This window comes from Amaranthus tricolor, chromosome 5 (genome assembly GCF_026212465.1).
Source record: "Amaranthus tricolor cultivar Red isolate AtriRed21 chromosome 5, ASM2621246v1, whole genome shotgun sequence".
Lineage (NCBI taxonomy): Eukaryota > Viridiplantae > Streptophyta > Magnoliopsida > Caryophyllales > Amaranthaceae > Amaranthus > Amaranthus tricolor.
Window position 1 is genome coordinate 10,543,691 of NC_080051.1, and position 20,062 is coordinate 10,563,752.

A 20,062-nucleotide genomic window follows, 5' to 3' on the forward strand; every position below is an offset into this window, starting at 1 on the left:
ATAATAAAAAATAAAAAAGAAACCCTAAAATTCATGGAAAAGCTACAGAAAATTAATCGATGAATCAACTTGGAAAGGAGGGATTCGCGTTGTGGCCCACCGTGGGTTAGTGTTGAATGTTGATGGAGGAGTTAATTGCTTCAAAAATACTCTCATGTAACGAGGTTAGTGAAAACCCATATCATATTCTTGAAATATTTAAGCTGCACAAATACCAACCCAATGTTAATACCCCTTAAATCATTTCCCCCTTCAAACATTATCACTTAATATTTATCCCCTGTTATTTATCCCGAACTTTTCACAAGGAATCCAGGCAGGCCTCTAATGTCTTTTATAATAATAATGAAAATTCAAACCCCTATACAGTACACACACTTCTTTCCTTGTATCCCCAACCAGTAGGAAACACGACCTCCAGCACATTCTTAGCCATTACTTATATTCAGCAACAGTAACCACTACAACCACAACAACCTATACTCATTCCTCTTTCTCTACCAAAGGCCTCTATTTCATTCTTAGTCAACAACAAATCAAATGAATGATTAGAACAAAAAGGTTGTAAATTTTGACCAAGATTTAAAAACTTTAAGGGTGGTACATCGGCCATCCTCAACTATGAAGCTAGTGGGCTTTTTCATTTCGTTGCCTCAAGTCAATATTCAATAATATTCTCTCTACTCCTATATAAATCTTGTTCCAATCTTAAAATAAAAAGGTGACGGTAAAAAAATTCATGGGTGCAATCTTGGAATATACTACAGGATATGTATGTTGATTCTATCTAGTTTTCAAAAATGCGCCTCGCTTTGCGCCTTCTGCACCTGAAATCTCAAGCTTCGATTGAAAGCGACTTGGTTAGGTGAGGCAATGTTTACTACAAGAGGTGTGCACCTTGGGTGCCTTGATGCGCATTACGCCTTGTGCGCCCGATGCACCTTCTTGTTGGGCTGGGTAGGTAACTTACGCTTGTTTGTTCGAAAATGAAACAAAACATGAAACTCAATTTTACTTGAATATGAAGTTAGAAAAATCGTTGCTTCTTTAAGAAGAACAAAAAGCACGCAAAGAAAATAACTTTGGTAATTCTTCATAGTCTCATTATAACGGTTTTGCACTAAAGTGGTGCTTAGCCCAAGGATAATGAATGTTTACTAGCTTGTTGATACTAAAATATGAATATCATGTTGTTTGAAGAATTATATATGTTTTAAATTGATGTTTAAGCTTTAGTGAAAAAGTACGCCTAACCAACAAAAAACTCACGCCTTCGCCCTGCGCTTTGCGCCTAGGCTTTAATGATCTTTTGCGCCTCGTGCTTTCTAAAACTGAGAGTGATATATGATAGGAGTCTCCCGACTAGAATAAAAGATAAATTATATCAATTTACAGTTTGACCTTGTTGTACGGAGTCAAGTATTGGCCATCTAAGAAGTAGAGCATAAGATGAAATTTAACAGAGATGCAAATGTTAAATTGAATGTATGGACGCACTAGGATGAAAATTAGATATCAAGGGTTTCAAGAGAGACTAGGGGTTACACCCATCTCCACCAATATGCGTACAAATAGATCGAGTGAGAAGGGTGGAAAACATCACGGTTGATGGAAAGATAAGTCGTCGTAGGCCTAAAAAACGTGGGAGGAACAAATTACAAATAACATGAGCGAGTTGCACTTCTCTGAGAACTTGACTAGAGATAGTTGAACACGTCATAGGCATGTCCTAGACCTTGAATAGTCACCTACATCTACATCTATGTCACTGAATGCATTGTTTATTGTTCTAGTCTTTATTATTGTTTTAATATTTCTTTGGTCATATAATTTGTCTTAATTTTTATCATACCTTGCCTTGTCTTATTTTCTTGTTTTGTCGGGTCATAACTTGTTTTCTTTTACAGGTCCTTTTGGAAATAAGACTCTTTAGTTGCATCCTCCTTTATAGGTATGATTTGGGGTCCACCATCCATTCCTAACAATGATCATTATTTTTATGAGCAATATACACTGCATATGATAATGATGAATCTTGGCCACCCTCAAACATATTTGGTTGGCGGTTATGCGATATATGACTTTACCATTTCTCTTTTCTCTTGGGATTTGTTGGAATAGCGGTAGGGAAGATAATGCTTTGCATTAAAGATCGGCAATACATGATGAGAATGGATGGTCATAAGTGTGCTTGATCCTTAGCAGGGAGTGGCTATGCCAATAGGGTAGATTGATGGTGGCACTTGGTGATCAATGTTGATGAAGAAAAATGTAAGTTAAGATGATTGGGCCACTTATATAGGTGTTGGTCGCAAGGGAGAGAGATAGTGGTTAGGCATTGTTACCTTGACAACATTTATAGTATGTGTTGGGCTATGATGAAAGGATAGAGAAAACTTGAAAGGCCAAATCTAAACTTTAAATACAATGTTCATGAGGATTGCATGAACAATTTACGTATTGACTGTAAGTTTTGACGCATTTTGACTGTATGTTTCTCTACACATACGCCGCTAGAACTATAGAAAATAATTTTCAAATTCACCTTGGAAGGTATAACAAATATAAAGTGGAACACATATAAAAATCCTGCCCTTAATAGTATGCCCACCTTGTATTGAAACAGAAGAGGATTGTTCATAGTAAACGAGATTCAAGACTAGCATATATTTGTAACATAAACATGAGTATTTGGCAACTAAAAATAAGTTCATTAACTTTATAAAGTATTATTTATATATATTGTTCAAGAACTCACATCCATCTGCATAGCAAGGACTCACAAGTTCTTCGATTTTTGTACAATTATTAGTTTATGGTATAATGGACATCATTATTTAAGAGAATCTTTAGAAAGTGAGACTGAAAAAGAGGAATTGTTAAAGATACATGCCTTGAATAACAATGGTTTTTCTTATGTGTGATATGGGCAACCAAGCATGCCCCAACTTTTTTGGGGTCCAGTAAAAAGTTGAAGCATATTATCTATGTCAACATTAATTTATAGTTCAAGCAATGCATAGAAGGAACATGATTGATATTTTGCGAGGTTTGATGTTCAAATAATCTAATCCTATACAACCCTGCTTCACTGTTTCCCAATTTCATGTAAAGCAGCAACTCAGTAACTCACTTGCACTCGCAATAACAAAAGCTTTTCTAGTTTCCATGATTTTAACTTGGCTTCTATCAATGACAGAGTCTAATCCTAGGGTTGATGTGATATTCCTATTGATAAACATCCTTAATAAAATTCGAAGTAAATATCGTTCCCCTCAATTCATTGCTTAAAACATTTGAATAAACAAAATAATCGTGTTCCTTTTGTGTCAAGATGCAACCAAGATGCAACCAAAGTTCCAAACCCAAAATACCTCTAAAACCTCTTTATGTTAATCGTCTATTTTATCCTGGTAAGAAATTTGAATAATTTATTTTTTGAACACTATTCCGATATCCTTCAAAGTTCATTGCGTGTACTTTACCAATACTCTTTAGCGTTTGTGTGATCTTTAAGTTTCACCTTTGGTATTGTGTATTATTTGTGCGCTCATCCTGAAATTTTGTAAATGGTCATCTACAATTGAGGCTTAAAACTGCATTAATATCCTTTTAAGGGTACCTTGAAAGGTCGACTATATTTGAATCTATGTGTTTTATTGCAAGCAGTATCCATCCCCTTTCTTCACTCATGCAGTAAATTCTCTTTCTAGCTCCTAAAGAGCCTAAAACTCACCATCCACTTGCCCTAATTACTTCTTCATTCAATATCTCTAAATACAGAGCTTTTTGTTTTTGTAACATAAATGTACCAACAGTTTTACATCCAACAATCTCAATCAAATAAGCTAAAACCCGCTACTTACATCCCATTGCTTAACTCCAGTGGAATTTATTCTAGTCATTTTGGCTGGCACTTCAGGCTAGCAAAGCAAATGAAAATCATGATTATATTATGTCGCAAAGGATATAGGTCATCCATCTCTTAGTGCCAAGAGCTGAACTATCCAGGAATAACTACAAGAACAACGCTGCCCTTTAACTGTAACACCCAGAAGATGAAACTGTTGAACGCCCCCTTCCTACAACTTTTCTAACCATTTGAATTTATCATTTAACTTCTAAATGCAAGACCTAAAGAAATGAAAGATTTTAGGGTTGTAAGAAACACAAATCCTAATTTGTTTTACGCAAAACCTATACTTTATGCAGGAAACTAGGAACAAGGGTACAAATTTTTTTACAGTAAAGAATGGAATCAAGGAAATCAAAAATTATCGTCAAACAAGCACAAGTATTTGATACCAATACTAACCTTCAACATTAAACGCTATGAGTTGATGCAATGCCCAACTATATACTCAGTCAGAACCCGAGTGTGCAGCACATGGTGCTTGCGTCCTGTTGTCATCTCCAGACAACACAACACCGTCCACCCCATGTTGAGTAACAGGCTCACGAGCTTGACTGATCTCAGAAACGTCAGGCTCAGTGTCACCGCTGGGTCTCCCATTGTCCCTCGTTTGCATATGCTCCATCATACGGGACACGGTATCTATTCCAACATTTACCTCTCTTCTTACATCAGATCCGATATCAGACATAGGAGAGTTGCGGGAAAACCATCTTTCCTTCCACCCCCTGGTGCTCTTAGATATAGACTCCTTATACCTTTTACAAAGAAGAAATAATTTTGGATTAATAAAAAATAAAAACAAAAGTATGGAAGATATTTCTGTGTTGAGTCTAATTTAGAGGGCACCACAAAAAACCACATGTGAATAAATCTAAATTCTCAATACCTCGTAGACATTGCATTAAGGCGAGATTTCAAAGCTTCTGAAAATGACTGGAGATTAGATGGACCTGCTCTATCTTGACATCTGGGAGAAGATTGATTTGGAGACCTCCTACAGCAATGAAATAGAAAACCAATAGAAAGTCAAGATGATTAAGTTACAAGCAAAGATTCTCCCAAAAGGCGCATAAAAAAACAGTTTGAATTTTCCTTTTAAATTAGTTTCGTTTATTCATGCTGCATTTTTTTAGGGAAGGAAAGAGGGCAAAGAAGGAACTGGAGTTCCAATCAAGTATACAGGCAAAATTAGAGCAATTACCCACTGTTGGATGGAGAAGCATGTCCAGCACTAAAGGCACTAGTTCCAGAGGCAGAAAGTGTATCAGCATGAGCTGAATAATTTGGTACAGATATACGGGGGGATACTTCTCTCCCAATTCTAAGCAAGGAAGATGTATCGATTGAGCTGGCTGGAGATTCAGCTTGCTCTCCTTCAGAAAGAGAGACAGCACCATCTTGTGCATTAGGATGAGCAGAAAAAACCAGAAAATTAGGACGAGCTTGAGCTGATGATCTGCCCCTGTGGCCTTCTCTTCTAGAAAAATGGCGTGATCGGCCCATTGCAGCAGCAGCAGCTAAGTGCTGAATTATGCGCTCCTCCAGCTCAGCATCATTTACACCAACTGGCAACTGTAATGTATAGGAATAAGGTTTAAGATAGAACAAGCAAAAGATCGACACAAAAGAGACACAAAAACTAAGAAGGTAGAGTTTTCCACTAACATGTTGTATCTCAAAATTTCCCAATGCTGGATGGTGAAATATGGCAGCATTTCTCGGTTGGTTATGACTGGCATTTCTCTCTTGTACTACACCATCCAAGAGTTCTTGGCTGCAAACAGTTATGCATGATATTACCGTCACAAACAAACCATAACCACATCATGACAGAGAGATAGTGGTGCAAACCTTGTTGGGTCCTTCAAAATAATAGGCTGCCAACACATTGGGCACTGAGAACTCCTTTGGCACCTGCAAGCCGTAAGAATAAGACTTAGATTTCTTGACCTCATAGTATGTGGTTATGTGCCGAACAAGACAACTTTCATCTGTAAGCAGTGATGATTTCAACATTATTCATCATCAAATTCACACATTCTTAGAGGCAAAGACAAACGCACACATATATCAACATGTTTTCTCAATCAACATATGCGATTAATATTACTAGAACCATCAGCTTAGTTGAGAGAGTACCAAGTCTTTGTATCCATGCAGCACATATATTTCTCAGTTTCAAAGAAGTGACATTACAGTATCCTTGGAGAGAAGCAGACTTTCATACATAAATAGATTGAATCTCGGGACATTAGCATTAATTATGAATATTTATCAGTCATCAAAATTAAGCATGTTCAACTCATGGAGCATATAAGGATAGCAAGCGATTTTGAATCCACTACAGTTTGTCATCTCAACAATATTTTCAAAACTCAACTTCAAAAATTAGAATTAATGAAGTGAGACCAATATTAGCACTAAGTCGAAACACAGAACAATCTCAATTTAATTTCAAATGAGTAAAGACTTGGGTTGACTAATGATAATCCTATTGAGTTCTGAAAATTCAACCAATGACTTAAGACATCACATATATTACGACAATAAAGGTAACACGAAGTCTTGCGAGAGACCAAATTACTCACACCACTCATACAAGATCCAAGAATAGTCCAATAGGCCCAATTACAATTCTTTAAAATCCACGATCACTAAATTGATCAATATAAGTTCATAATTGATATTTTTAAGGTCAAAATTGATGTCATTAAAAAGTTATGTTATAACTGATCATTCATATTTTATTACTTAAAGTTCAAAATTAACCACTTTAAGATTATAATCGATCCCTTTACGGTTATATAATGAACTCATTTATGACTAAAAGTTATAATTGATCACTACACAGGTGAAGACTTAGAATTTAGCACTATAAGCTTTAAATTGATCACTTTAAGTGTGTTTGGTATGCATTTTTTTGGATCAAGTAAGAGAAACGGATGAGCAAATCCGTTACTTTGCGTTTGTTAAGATAATTAGGTAACCATTTCCATTTCCTTTTGGTAATTGATTCCTCCAATTTATTTCCACTCTCAAAGCTCAGATAACACTTTTTGTAAAAATACAAAAAGTGTTTCCGTTACATAATTATACCAAACAACTAACAACAATAACCCTTATTATTTCCCTTACCTCTCCTTAAGAGTTTCCTTTCCATTTCTTTTCCACTTTTTATACCAAACACCCCATAAGGTTGTAATTAATCATTTTTAAACTTATTGGTTATCAAATTAAAGGTGTCCACTTTAATGTTATAACTTATCACTTTATATGTAACTGATCCATTTAACGTCTGAATCAGTCACTTTAAAGGAAGGAATTGAAGGCTATATACTTTACATTGAAACTGTATCACTTTAAGATCATAATTAATCTCTTTTAGATCAAAATTAGAAATAGATCAGCCCATATTTGTTTGGTCTCATTATGAAACAACCTTTTTTGATAGTTGGTGTAAAGGTAAAAATCAACATTTAATAATCCTTCATCCTCAACTGAAAGTAAGTCCCATGTAGAAGAGTTCTATAAGTCGGTCATATATAGTACCCATGAGACTTATAATATTATCCCAAGTAAAATTTTGAGTCCATCAAAGATGAACCCATGACTCATGAGCTCTATTATACTCATACAATCACTCAAATAGACAACACAACTTCAACCATAAAAACTATGATCAACCTAATACGCCTTCTCCTTTCATAGATAAGGAAGAACAATATTTCTTGGTTGCATAACTAATCATTCTGGTTTGTTCGTAGTGCCACACCATAGTTTCAAATAATCAATCAACTCGCATATACTTTCAGTACGGCTTCCATCTAGATGGGGTTTGGACTTTGGAGGTCATGTGTATAGAACCTTATCCTTGTTAGTAATAAAAAAAAAAGATGTTTTTGGTTATTACTTAATTAACTGTTGGTAGCAAACATCTGACAACTTTACGTAAAAAGCACACATGAATACAAGATTCAACGAAAACTTAAGTTCATTTACCATTCGAGAATACACTGAAGATGAAACTCGTGCTTACACCCTGTCACCTGCAAATGTTAGACAACCAACATTCAGATGAGTGCATTTCCAATTTAACAACTCGTACACTAAAAATCAGCATAATATAATACCGTGGAAGGATCGCTATCACAAAACTCCTCAAGGCAGATACTGCAAGCATCATCACACGCATCCTGAATGCCACCTTCCACAAAAGCAGCCGCCGAAGTTAATTTCGATTCCTCCAATTTCTTGCGTTCCTCCATACTTGCAGCCTATCAATTTCTCAACAGAAACTCTTTCATCAACACATAAAAAAATATCCAAACAAGAAAATCTCTCGAGTAATTCAATTAAAAATCGTTTAATATCAACCCAAAAAGTCCAAATTTCATACTTTCCCCGGTAATTCAATTCAAAATGAACAAATTAACAAAATATAATTAATTTCTACTGTAATTCGAATTAGAGTCCTCCAAAAACTACCCAAAAATATTTACACAAAAAAATCATTTAAAAGTAATTCATGGCACGATATTAACAAATTACATAATCATCAAGTCAACTCTGGTTATACACAAGTGAACACAAGTCCATCCAAACGATCATATGAAAACAAGAAAAAAATAATTAAAATTTAAACAGATAATTTAAGCAAAAAGAAATATAAAACCTTTATTATAGATTTACTTCACTAAATTAATAAATTAAGTAACAAATTTTTAAAAAAAATACTCACCTCCATGAAATTTACTGCTTAACTTAGAATCAAATAAAGCAACTCCGATCGATAATCCGAACAAAACAGAGAAAGATAGATGATAAGTAGAGAAAGAGATAAAGCTATGGGAGATAATTGAAACCCTAGAGAGAGAAAATAGAAGGGAGAATATGAAGAGGATGAATAGGGAACAAAGAAAAAGAAGACTATTCTACTTTAGTTCGTTCTTCTTCTTTTTGTTAAACTTTAATTTTCTTTTCTTTTTTTTTTTTATTTTAATATGTAAATTTACGCGGTGACTAAGCCCACGAGGCTTGGAATGATCAAAAGACCTTATACTATGTCATTCATTGAGGTGCTTACACGTGGAATTATTGTTTGATGTTATGATTATCAAATTTTGATTTTGTCAAATATATTGATGGGGTTGTTGACTTTCTGTAGGTTCAACAAACACTTTGGTCAAGGTTTATGCCTTACTATTGCGGCAGAAAACCCTTCCATTTCATTTTTTTTTCGGAAAGCTCGTATATTTATCAGATGTTTTTTAATTTAATTTTTTCCTTTCCATACTATTAGCACTTATCTTTTTTATTTGTTTATAATTATATATATATAGGCAAAGCCAAGATTTTATAATAGGGGGGTCAATCATAAAACAATACTTATAGATATATTTTAATTGAATTGCACTCTTCGAAATTTTATTAGAGCAAAATCATTAATAATAGAATCTACAGCAAACAGATCAACTAATTCCCTTTCAATAGATATTACAAGAACATCTCTTAGAAAATCATCTTCCATTTTTGTCCTCAGCTTAGTCTTAACAATGTTCATTGTGGAAAATGCATGCTCACATATTGTCATAGAAAAGGGAATAGTTAGAACAAGCCGGATCAACCTATGAACAAGTGGAAACTTTGTTGATTTCCCTGTTTCCGTAGATTTTTAACAGAATAACTAAGGTTGTGGGCTTTTCAAATTGCATATGCTGACAAACATCAAAGTGAAAATGTTGCAATTCATATCGAAGTTGAAGTTTTTCTTAATCGGAGAAGTCTTCAGTTAAGTATTTGTTTTCCAAATTGCATATTTTGTCAATATCAAAAGACTTGAAAGAATCTTTAGGATCCAAAGATGCACTAAAAAATAGAAGATCAATCATGTTTTCATCAAATCTATGATCGAGTTCTTGTGGTAGTGCATCTGTTACCGCAATAAATAAGTCAACTCGAAAATGATGCACCATTGTTATATTCCCCCCTTGATGAGAACGACCTTTACCTGGTTTGTGATGAGCAGTCACATTCGGAATTTCAACATTATGCTTCTTACAAAAAGACTTAGCTTTAATAAACAACTCATCCCAACCATTTGCTCTAAACATTTGAACGAAGACTTTAGTAGATGACACTGAACATATCGCATTAAGTATGTCTTGACCACGACGTTGTAAAGCTTGAAACAAATTATCAGTCAACCCCAAAAGTTCTCCCATCAAATGCAAAATAAATACAAACTCAAAAGATATCAAGCATTCATAAGCAGCATCAGCACTTGCACGCTTTTCTGAATTTCCTTTCTTTATAACAGTTTTAAGAACCTTACCAGTTGCACTAAATGTTCTCATCAAACTAGTAATGGAATTCAAATGAGATGACCATTGAGTGTCAGTAGCTCTTTGTAAATTTCCTATTTGATTCAACCCTTTTCCAGTTTTGGTTCCCTCATGGGCAATATTGTGAGCTATTTCAAATTGTTGATTAGCATGTAGTTCATCATGAGTCATCAACTATGTTAACATAAATTGCTAATTTTGTGAAAAATTATTGTATGGGAATCACTTCTTTTGTAGCTCCAATTAATGCTAATTGAAGCCTATGAGCAAAATAATGAACATAATATGCATAAGGAGAGTCCTTCAATATCAAAGCTTTCAAGCCATTAAATTCTCCTCGCATATTAGAAGCACCTTCGTAACCTTGACCTCGGACATTTGTAATATTCAAGTTGTGGTAAGACAAAAGTTGATATAATTCTTCTTTTAAAGTTAATGATGCAGTATTTTTAACATGGACGAGATCGAAAAATTGCTCCTTAAGAATGCCAAACTTATCAACAAACCTGAACAAAATCGCCATTTGCTCTCTTTCAGCTCTGTCTTGTGATTCATCTAAAATCATACAAAATTTTGCCTCTCCAAACTTCTTTCTTACTTCTTCTTTTACTTTGCTAGCAAAGATATGAAAAATCTCCTTTTGTATCGTTGATGGTGTATATGAAGCATTCCCTAAAATTTATATATCAATAATCAATTCAATGAATTATTATAAGTACAAAGAAAAATTATATTTTAATGAAAATGAATATAACTTACTAGGTGCATTTTCCCACACTACTTTCTTCACTTCATCGTTGTACAAAGCTGCATATTTGATAAGTTCTAGAAAGTTTCCTCTATTTCTAGAACTAATACTTTCATCATCTCCTCTAAATGTACAATTTTGGCATGCTAACCAACGAACTGCGTTGACTGAAGCCTTTAATTGCAATCAGTTCTTCTTTATTTCTTCTTTTGATTGACTTATAAGGGCTGCCTCAATATGTTGATTGGTATTCTCCAATCCTTCAAGTGTTTTTTTGTGAAGAGAAAACAAGGAAAGCAAAAGTCTATATCCTTTGTTGGTAAATATTCTATTCCAGGAAAGTTTTGAAACCAAGTAGACTGAAATGAACGTAAACGACTATCTCATCCAGATAGTGGATATGTATCAAGAATGGGTTGAAATGGTTTCAATTTAACATACTCCCTCATTACTTTTTCACGATCATTGGGATGATACTCATTGATTTGTTTATGTAATCCAAGATCGCGTTCAATAACAAAATGGTTAACATTATCCCCTAACTCAACTCTTACAAATTTATAAGAACGATTATTGTTAGTAGTTGGAATGTCATTTCTTTTTCTTCCTTCTGGATTTTGTTGTTGCTCATGAGTTTCATTTTGAACACATGAAATTGAAGCTTGCCTGCCATTGGACTTTTTGAGAAAAAAAATCTAGTGTTCTTGACTTCATAGTTCATAGTATTATATATTCACGGATTCACCTAATAATAATAATTTTCCAACTTTAAAATAAAGAAACAGAATGATATAATTTATTAAGTCATGAACACAAATTTATGAAAACAATTTTCCAATTCTCCTAATAGCAAATCTATGAACACCAAATAAAACAAAGCAATTTGGGTATGTTATTAAGGTATAAACACAAAATTCCCCATTACAAATAAAAAAGCACAAAATTCTCAATTACAAATTTCCCAATTTTAGTTTGTTAATTAGATATAAAAACAAACAATGACTTATTGATTCTAGGTTTACAAATTACAAACCAATAATAAAAAAAAAAACAAAAATGAATTATTGTAAGTAATGAATAAAAATAAGAATGGAGATAGTATATCTAACATTTATATTGAAAATGGTGGATATTGTAATTTAAATTATACTCCTAAGGGCTTGCCTGGATCTCATATAAAAGGTGCAACAGTAAGGAATTGATAAAGATATGCATCCAGATATAACATGATGCTTAGTATCCTAGTCTTTTTTAGTAGTTCCTTTTATTTTAGTTTCCTGTTAGGAAAATTATCAGGAACAATACAACCTTTTGCTTATTTCCCTACAATAATGACAACTTTTGATTAACCATTAATAATACCAACTTATGGGGGTGTTTCCATAGAATATACCTAACATGTTAAAAATCAAACTATAGGTGATTATATGACTAACAAATTTAGTAAATTAGTTAAAAAACTAAACTTGGTATTATTCTAGGAAAAAACCCCCAAAGTTGGTATTATTCATGGTTAAACAAAAGTTCGTATTATTGTAGGGAATTTAACAAAAGGTTGTATGATTCACGATAATTTTTCCTTCCTGTTATAGTTATTTTTTGTTTTCCTAAATTGGTTAGTTATTTAGTTTTGTGACTGTATGCTTCTGTTCTTGGGCTCCTCTATATAAGAGTCCATCCTTTTTAGCTTTATGAAATTCAATTAATAAAATTAGTTTGCATTCTTTTTTCTGATTTTTTTTCCAATTCTCTCTAATCTTCTGGTTCATCCAAATCCTAAACTCCTAATTGTATCATGGTATCAGATTAGACATAATTTCTTGCTTTTTTCATGCCTTTTTGTTTCTTTTCACCATTGATCAAGAACTTCTGTTGTTGCATTTTGTTCCCATTCATATCCTTCTCATTCCTCTCCATTAACTCAAGATATTTTTGTTGTTGTACTTCGTATATTGATCAAGAATCTTATGCAAAATGGAGCAAACATATGATGCAAAGTCTAGTAGCACTTAAGGAAACATACATATTACAATAGTAGTTGCATATCCAACCCAAAATCCTTGTAGTATGTATTATCTACACCCCTCAGATTTAGCCAGTAATAGGCTGGTTTTAATGTCTTTGATAGTACTTGTTTTAGTGACCGGAAGAGGTCAATGATCATTAGTCCAGATGCTAAAACTAAAATATGCTTTGTAGATGGTAGTTCACCCAAACCAATAGAGGGACTTATGGAGGAAAGGGCTTGAAAACGGTGCAATACCATGGTCACATGATGGCTTATTACCTCTTTAGAAAGACACATGGCTAAGAGCATAATGTGTTTAAAGACATCAAGTGCTATATGGGCTAATCTTGAAGGAAGATTTGAAAATTCTTCTTCATTCCAGATGTACAGACTCCAAGAACAACTCCTTAATACTATTCAAGAACCTGGAATAAGTGTATCTTACTATTTTACAAGAGTCAAATCCTATGGGATAAGATTAATGATCTTAGGCCACTAGTAGTTTGTGTTTGCAATCCAACCAACATCTTTATTAAAATTCAACATCGTAACCTTTTTAATGAAACTTGATCAAGTATATAGTCAAGTTGGGTCAAACCTTTTACTCAACAAAGATTTACCTAATTTTTTTAGGTCTATAAGATGTTGTTGTAAGAAGAGTGCCATAAGGGAATGAACAAGACTCTAAGCCATAGAGCCTATGGCTTTTGCTACAGAAAAATGGAAAGATTCCCACATTATGAAGAGCAACACTAATTAAGAAAGAAAGCCAAACTATTATTGTGAACATTGCAAGCTTGCAGGACACATCATTAATCGTTGTCTTAAAATACATGGTTATCCCAATAAGAGTAAACCTAATGAAGGCAAGAAGTATGTTGTACTTGCAAATAGTGAGGAATGCAAAGATGAAAACACTGATGGCCCGTTTGGTACATGGTATTAGAGGGTGGTAATGGTTATAAAATTAAGTTATGAAAAATTTGGTTGTTTGGATGCCTTCAATGGTAATGGATGATAATAAAATAAGGTAATGAAATTACCAAAAAGTGCCATTTTTATTACCACCAAACAACATGGTATTAGGCGGTAATGGTAATCAAGTATTACTGTGGTAATAAAATAAGGTAATGTTGTTTCGAGCTGAAAAAAAAAATAATGAAGAAAAAAAAGGTAATTTATGTAATTATCCAAAAAAATATTATTATTAAAAAAAGAATCATTAGATAGAATAATTTAGATACAATAATGCTTTTAGATACAAATATACAATGAAACTAAGAGTCATTACCATTTTTAATTACTAACAACCAAATGCAATCAATGGAATATTATCTTCCATTACCATTCTTTAGTCATGCACACCAAACAAAAGAATCTTCATTACCAATTCTCATATCCATTCCTTCATTACTATTGCCATTACAACATTTCATTCCCATTACTTCATTACCATCAACCAAACGGGCCGTGAAGGTAATCAACTAGGTTTAACTACTAAATAATACATTAATCTTCTTTCAAACAATTTTCTAGGAACTGTTTTAGGTCGAATAACAAATCTAAAACTTAAGTGCGGAAATAAACTTAGACAAAAACAAGAGATTTGTTAACGAGGTTTAGCTATCACTAGCCTACTCCTTGCCTATGGGTTCCTTTCGAACCCCTTAGGATTCTATGCCTTTTATTAATGAACCCTACATCATAGTAAGAAGATCTCTCTATCTTTGCTTTAGTTATTTATGGACTAAACATGTTAAGATTAAATTATCATTTAAGTTTATTTATAATAAGGAAATGATCAATATTAGATCCACAAATATAGGAGACCTATTTCCACATCTTTAGGAATGACTTACTTCCTACAATCTATCTTCTTTAATTAAATTAACAAGTTTCACATCTTTAGGAATGACTTACTTCGTACAATGTATCTTATTTAATTAAATTAACAAGTAATTTAATTATCTCAATACAATAAACGTTTAGTCATAATATACTTAATGAATAATTCATTTTATTCAAGATATATAATCATATGACCAAAGCATTAATTTTTGATCTAACTTAATCAATTTGGACCAGATTAATAATAAACATATTATTATCAAAATAACATTTTATCCATTTTTCTTAATTTATAAAAGCATGTGTAATAATAAACCTTTGACTAGTGCAACTTATTTAGGTCACATTGCAATTGACTAACGATTTAAGAAATACATATCAACCAATACCAAATAAACATATATTAAATTCCTTTTGAACTAAATATGATTTTGGTTCAATTAATCTAATAAATGTGATTAATTAATTTCTTGATTAATTCTAATATAAGTTTTGAATATCATCACTTAAAAGCATTAAGTCTTCATTCTTTTTTCTAAAGCCAATTATTTTCTCCAGGACCCTATAAAGAAAACCTCTTTGCCACTTGGTAATTTTGAACAAGGCTTGTATTACACATTAGTTAATAATATTGCTGCTTATATGAAGAATGCTCAATGTCGGAAGCATGTTGGCTTTGTCACATCAAACGCGATGTTTCATCTTGGAAGACTACAACACCTGAGATTGGCCATGCACCCTTTTTAAAACTTAAAGTGTTTTTTCGGATATAGATACAAAATGCATTAAAGAAAACTCAATTTGTAGCATCTATCCAGCTTCACGGCAGACTAGGCTTCCCTTTAATCATACCTACATTAATAGCAAAGCTTTTGATCTTCTCCATACAGACATATGGGGTCCATATATTCATAAAACAATAAGTGGATGTAATTTTTTTTGTATAATTGTAGATGATTTTACTAAAGTTACTTGGTTGTATTTGTTAAAGTATCAATCTGATTGTTAAAGAATAAAGGCCCCTGAAGCTTCAGTTTCTCCTCTTCTTTTCTCAGCTCAAAGATGGTGTAGGACAGATTCGATGTGGGTATTACTTAAGATTAAATGGTCCTTGAGACCTCCTGTGCATTCATAAACAATAAACCAAGCATAACAAGAAGAAAGAAAAAGAAAGAAACTAAATCTAAGTAACGAAGCAATTAATCAAAATAAATTACTATTGACGTCGTCTCCCCGACAACGGCGCCAAAACTTGTAATAGTTTATGACCGCAAGTGTACGTAAGTTGTTGTACAATTACGGGCCAAACCATAAGGAGGCTATGTGTCTATAGTAATTCAGGTTATCAACCACTATAGAATAACCAAATTATGATGAGTTTAGACTAAACTAAGATTGTAATAATGTAAATATAACTTGATTAAATAAGAGAAAATGCCCTAAAGCAATGGTAATCCCACTAACATGCATAGGATTAGTAAATAAAGTTCAATGTTGTTATGTTATCTAGGATTTAGGTGAAAGAGTTAATTATTTCTTTTCAAAAATGCTAATAGATTAAGCACAGATTGAAGAACGTTCAATCTTAATCTCAAATTTTATGATTTTGATTATTTAAACTTTAACAAGACCAATTAAAAACCAATTCTCAACTTACGAGATTTTGAATGGCAATAAAAATATTTTAACTTGTGTTTCACTTAAGACTAATATACTTTTGTATCTCAACTTTAGTATTTTGGAACATGAAAAACTAAAACACTTAAACTTAGGTGGATTATAATATATTTAGTCATCCCTCGATAACAAAAACCAACAAGTTCCCCAATAATTCATTCCATATGCATATTAGGGTTCATATCTAACCCTAGAAAGAAACGTACTCACTATTGGAATACATAGAAGCAATTAAGTACATGAAACAAGTAAAACCAATAACAACAAACATAATTAAGAGATTAGAAAGCAATAATACTTTTAAATAAGAGTGAATATTTTGTTGAAGAAATGTGGCAAGTAAAATATATTGATAATAAAAGTTGCAGCTTTTAATTTAAAAACCAAATATGAAATAATATTGTCCAAAAATATCTAGAAATATATTCTAATTAATATTTTGATCAATGACAAATAGATATTGAATACTATATTGATGTTACTCAATTGTCAGTTCCTTAACCATCAATGTCTAGGCCTTGACAACAGAAGGTTGACCATATGCAACATATGAATGCAAACAAAAATTAAATAAGATGCTCCTTCTAAGTATAAGGTAATATTGATGGGAAGAGACGTATGCTAACTTTAGAGGTGGGGTGAGGGGAAGATGGTGTTTGAGCTCCAAAAACGATGGAAAATATTGCCACTAAAAAAATATCAATCTGTTCATAAGCTTAATGAATGGCCTTGGAAGTAGGAGATCATGTTGGTTGTGCCAAGGAGAAAAAGAATGTTAATCAGTCATATTCGAAGGAAGAGGAAATAGTGTTAATGTGTTTAGAAGGGCCTACAAGGGCTCCGTTGGTATCTCTTGATGATAACTTGGTGAGTTACGTCGGGCTGACAACGTTAAACATAGCGCTTTTGGGAGGCAACCCGTTTCATTTAAGTTATTCATTTCAAACATGTAGAATATATATTTCTTATTTTAATTTTAATTTGCATAGCTTTGGTGTAAATATTTTCACTTGGTCTTTTTGTGAGATAATTTGCACGTAGGCGAGGAATGTGGAAAACATCATGCACTTTACCAAGAGCATTACTAAAATAGCCTTAATTTTAGCGGCTTAATTAACTATAATTAATTAATTAAATCAGGGATTATAAATTTTAATCGTGTCATTTTATTGGGACTAAGTATAATATTTTATTATATCTGAGTATCAGCCGTGTTAAATTTCGGAACAAAGTTATACGATGAAAATTGGGTAACAAGAAAATAGATGAAGGTGTGATATGTCATGTGTGTTGACACATAAGGACACATGTGTTGTGTGTTTGTAGATTAAGTGCCACATATAGACACATAAGGACCCCATGATAAAGCAAACCCTCCCCTCTAAGTCTTGGAAAGCCTGTATAACTCCACTTGCATATCTAACTCTATATTCTTCTATCAACTTCATCATGTTCTTCATTATACTCATAAAATAGCAAACTAGAAACCATCCTTCATCTCCTTCCTTATTAAGAATTAAGTTACTCTTTAAAATTCAAGTAAGGAATTCAATTTAATAATGAGTAATGAATACAATTTCTATTATTTAACTAAGAGATTGAAAGTTAAAATTATGAGTTATAACTAGAAACCATCCTTCATCTCCTCCCTTTCCTGCGACTTCTGGACTTAATGCTAATGCAGGGAAATCAGCCTTTTATTCTTGTAATATGGATGCTCAAGTTAAGGAGGAAGTCATCAAAATATCAAAATACAAGGAGGAGAGCCTACCATTCACCTACCTGGGGGTAAAGATTGACTCCAAGAAGCTAAGTAAGGATGATTGTTCTTTCCTCATTGATAAAATAGCTGCTAGAATTAAATCATGGGGCGTAAGAACTTTTTCCTATCCTGGTAGGGTGCAATTGGTCAATTCTGTCCTGTTGAGTATGCACTGTTATTGGTCCTCCATCTTCATTCTTCCTTAACAGGTTATTGAGGGAGTCATTAGTGCCTGCAGGAATTTCTTATGGGGTGGTAAGGTCGCCAGCCACAAGACCCCCTTAGTTGCCTGGGACTTGATATGTAGAAAAAAAAGAGAAGGAGGACTGGGGCTGAAAGAGAGCCATGCCTGGAATTTAGCGTTGCTAGGTAAGTATGTATGGTCCATTGCTAGTAAGGCTGATAACTTGTGGGTAAAATGGATCAACCATATTTATCTGAAAGACAAGGATTGGAAGAGCTACTCCCCAACTTCGGCTGCCAGTTGGTATTGGAAGCAATTATGCCAAGTTAAAGATAGATTCAGAAGTGGTTACAATGGCAACAAATGGGTGTTTCAGCATAAAGGATACACGACCTCTAGTGGCTATAAATGGCTAAGAGGGGAAGGACAAGAAGTTGATTGGGCAGGATGGGTTTGGAATAATCTCAACATCCCTAAACATAGCTTCTTATGTTGGCTAGTGATGTGGAGGAGAGTCCAGACAAAGGACAGGCTGAAAAAGATGCAGATTCAAACAGATGAGCTTTGTCCTCTGTGTGAATAGGAGCTTGAAACTTGTGAACATATTTTCATTACTTGTCCTTATGCCTCTACCTGCAGGAAAATGTTGGAGGACCAAATTGGGATTAATGTCTCAATAGCGGACTTGACCCAGCTCAGTACTTGGCTGCAAAAACCATGTAATGGCAGGTTTCGAAGGAGAGTGATCCAGTGCACCTATGCTGCTCTAATATACAACATTTGGAAGCAAAGGAATGCTGCAGTCTGGCGGAAATGCATAGCAAGTCACCAAAGCACTGTTGAGAGAGTCACTAAAGAGATTTACTGGCGAATTGTTAGTGTAATGCCTAAGAAAGTATCTTGTACTGATAAAAACTGGTTTGTATCTGTCTTAAGCTAGTTGTTTTTGGTTGGTGATGTGCTCTCTTGGTGGCTAGCACATGATTGCTCTTCCCTTTTGAACCCTTCCTAGAAGGTGGCTTCAGGGTTAGAGAATGATGCTATTAAAGTCACTAAGACCAAGGGTGGTTGATGTTCCTATTGTATGTTCTGGTACTCTTGTACAGTTTTTTCTGTTCTAATACTACTTACCTTTTCGCAAAAAAAAAAATAGAGTATCAAACTTTAGGGGTGATCATATGGTAATTTGGGGTAATTTCATTATGAAGATTAATTTAAGATTAGAAGAGCCTGTAAAGGTGAAGAAGCTATCAAGTGAAAGAGGTTATTCATCCATGTTTTTGAAATTCTTCATTTGTGTTTCAATTGTGGTATTTTATTTCAATGGAACTTCAGATTCTGTCCTCTTTGTTCTATGCAAATTTCGAGCATCTTCTGGCCATTTCTGGGTTTTGGTGTCAACATATGATTTGTAGAGCTACGACTCGCGGTCGCGTGGCCACTTGAATCGCCTCCAAATGAGTTTGTATAAGGGAGGTATGCTTGTTTTAGTAACAATGTGTCTTGAAATGGTACTAATACAGGATTTATAAAGTGGAATTAGAAGCTATGAAATAAATTGGGTATTCTTTAAATCAA

At 33.5% G+C, this 20,062-nt stretch overlaps 4 protein-coding genes across 5 annotated transcripts in view; 1 reads left to right on the plus strand and 3 right to left on the minus strand.

Moving 5' to 3' along the window:
- The window catches only part of LOC130812539 (E3 ubiquitin-protein ligase RHF2A-like), a 10,983-nt gene extending 2,115 nt beyond the window's left edge, over nucleotides 1-8,868 (minus strand). Inside the window, exons 1-8 of one of the 2 annotated variants that reach the window (XM_057678049.1) lie at nucleotides 8,655-8,868; nucleotides 8,047-8,190; nucleotides 7,916-7,962; nucleotides 5,768-5,830; nucleotides 5,582-5,690; nucleotides 5,118-5,488; nucleotides 4,803-4,910; nucleotides 4,316-4,671 (exon numbers count right to left, since the gene is read on the minus strand). In XM_057678049.1, coding sequence (XP_057534032.1) covers nucleotides 4,362-4,671; nucleotides 4,803-4,910; nucleotides 5,118-5,488; nucleotides 5,582-5,690; nucleotides 5,768-5,830; nucleotides 7,916-7,962; nucleotides 8,047-8,190; nucleotides 8,655-8,660 — 1,158 coding nt within the window. In that variant the 5' untranslated portion in view covers nucleotides 8,661-8,868 and the 3' untranslated portion in view covers nucleotides 4,316-4,361. The remainder of the gene's footprint in view (nucleotides 1-4,315; nucleotides 4,672-4,802; nucleotides 4,911-5,117; nucleotides 5,489-5,581; nucleotides 5,691-5,767; nucleotides 5,831-7,915; nucleotides 7,963-8,046; nucleotides 8,191-8,654) is intronic. The other variant, XM_057678048.1, reaches the window with a different exon arrangement.
- An 816-nt stretch (nucleotides 8,869-9,684) lies between these two features.
- On the minus strand, nucleotides 9,685-10,428 carry LOC130813404 (uncharacterized). Its single transcript, XM_057679241.1, has one exon. It carries the CDS (start codon nucleotides 10,426-10,428, stop codon nucleotides 9,685-9,687), a length of 744 nt encoding a protein of 247 aa, XP_057535224.1.
- Nucleotides 10,429-10,465: 37 nt separating this feature from the next.
- Nucleotides 10,466-12,922, minus strand: LOC130813405 (uncharacterized). Its single transcript, XM_057679242.1, has 4 exons — nucleotides 12,873-12,922; nucleotides 11,458-11,671; nucleotides 11,017-11,179; nucleotides 10,466-10,929 (listed from the first exon to the last, which is right to left on the minus strand). Exons 1-4 carry the CDS (start codon nucleotides 12,920-12,922, stop codon nucleotides 10,466-10,468), a joined length of 891 nt encoding a protein of 296 aa, XP_057535225.1.
- Nucleotides 12,923-17,261: 4,339 nt separating this feature from the next.
- LOC130813406 (uncharacterized) lies at nucleotides 17,262-19,556 on the plus strand. Its single transcript, XM_057679243.1, has 5 exons — nucleotides 17,262-17,451; nucleotides 18,223-18,410; nucleotides 18,510-19,057; nucleotides 19,124-19,379; nucleotides 19,497-19,556. The coding sequence occupies exons 1-5, from the start codon at nucleotides 17,262-17,264 to the stop codon at nucleotides 19,554-19,556; spliced, it is 1,242 nt and encodes a 413-aa protein (XP_057535226.1).
- The last annotated feature ends 506 nt before the right edge of the window (nucleotides 19,557-20,062 follow it).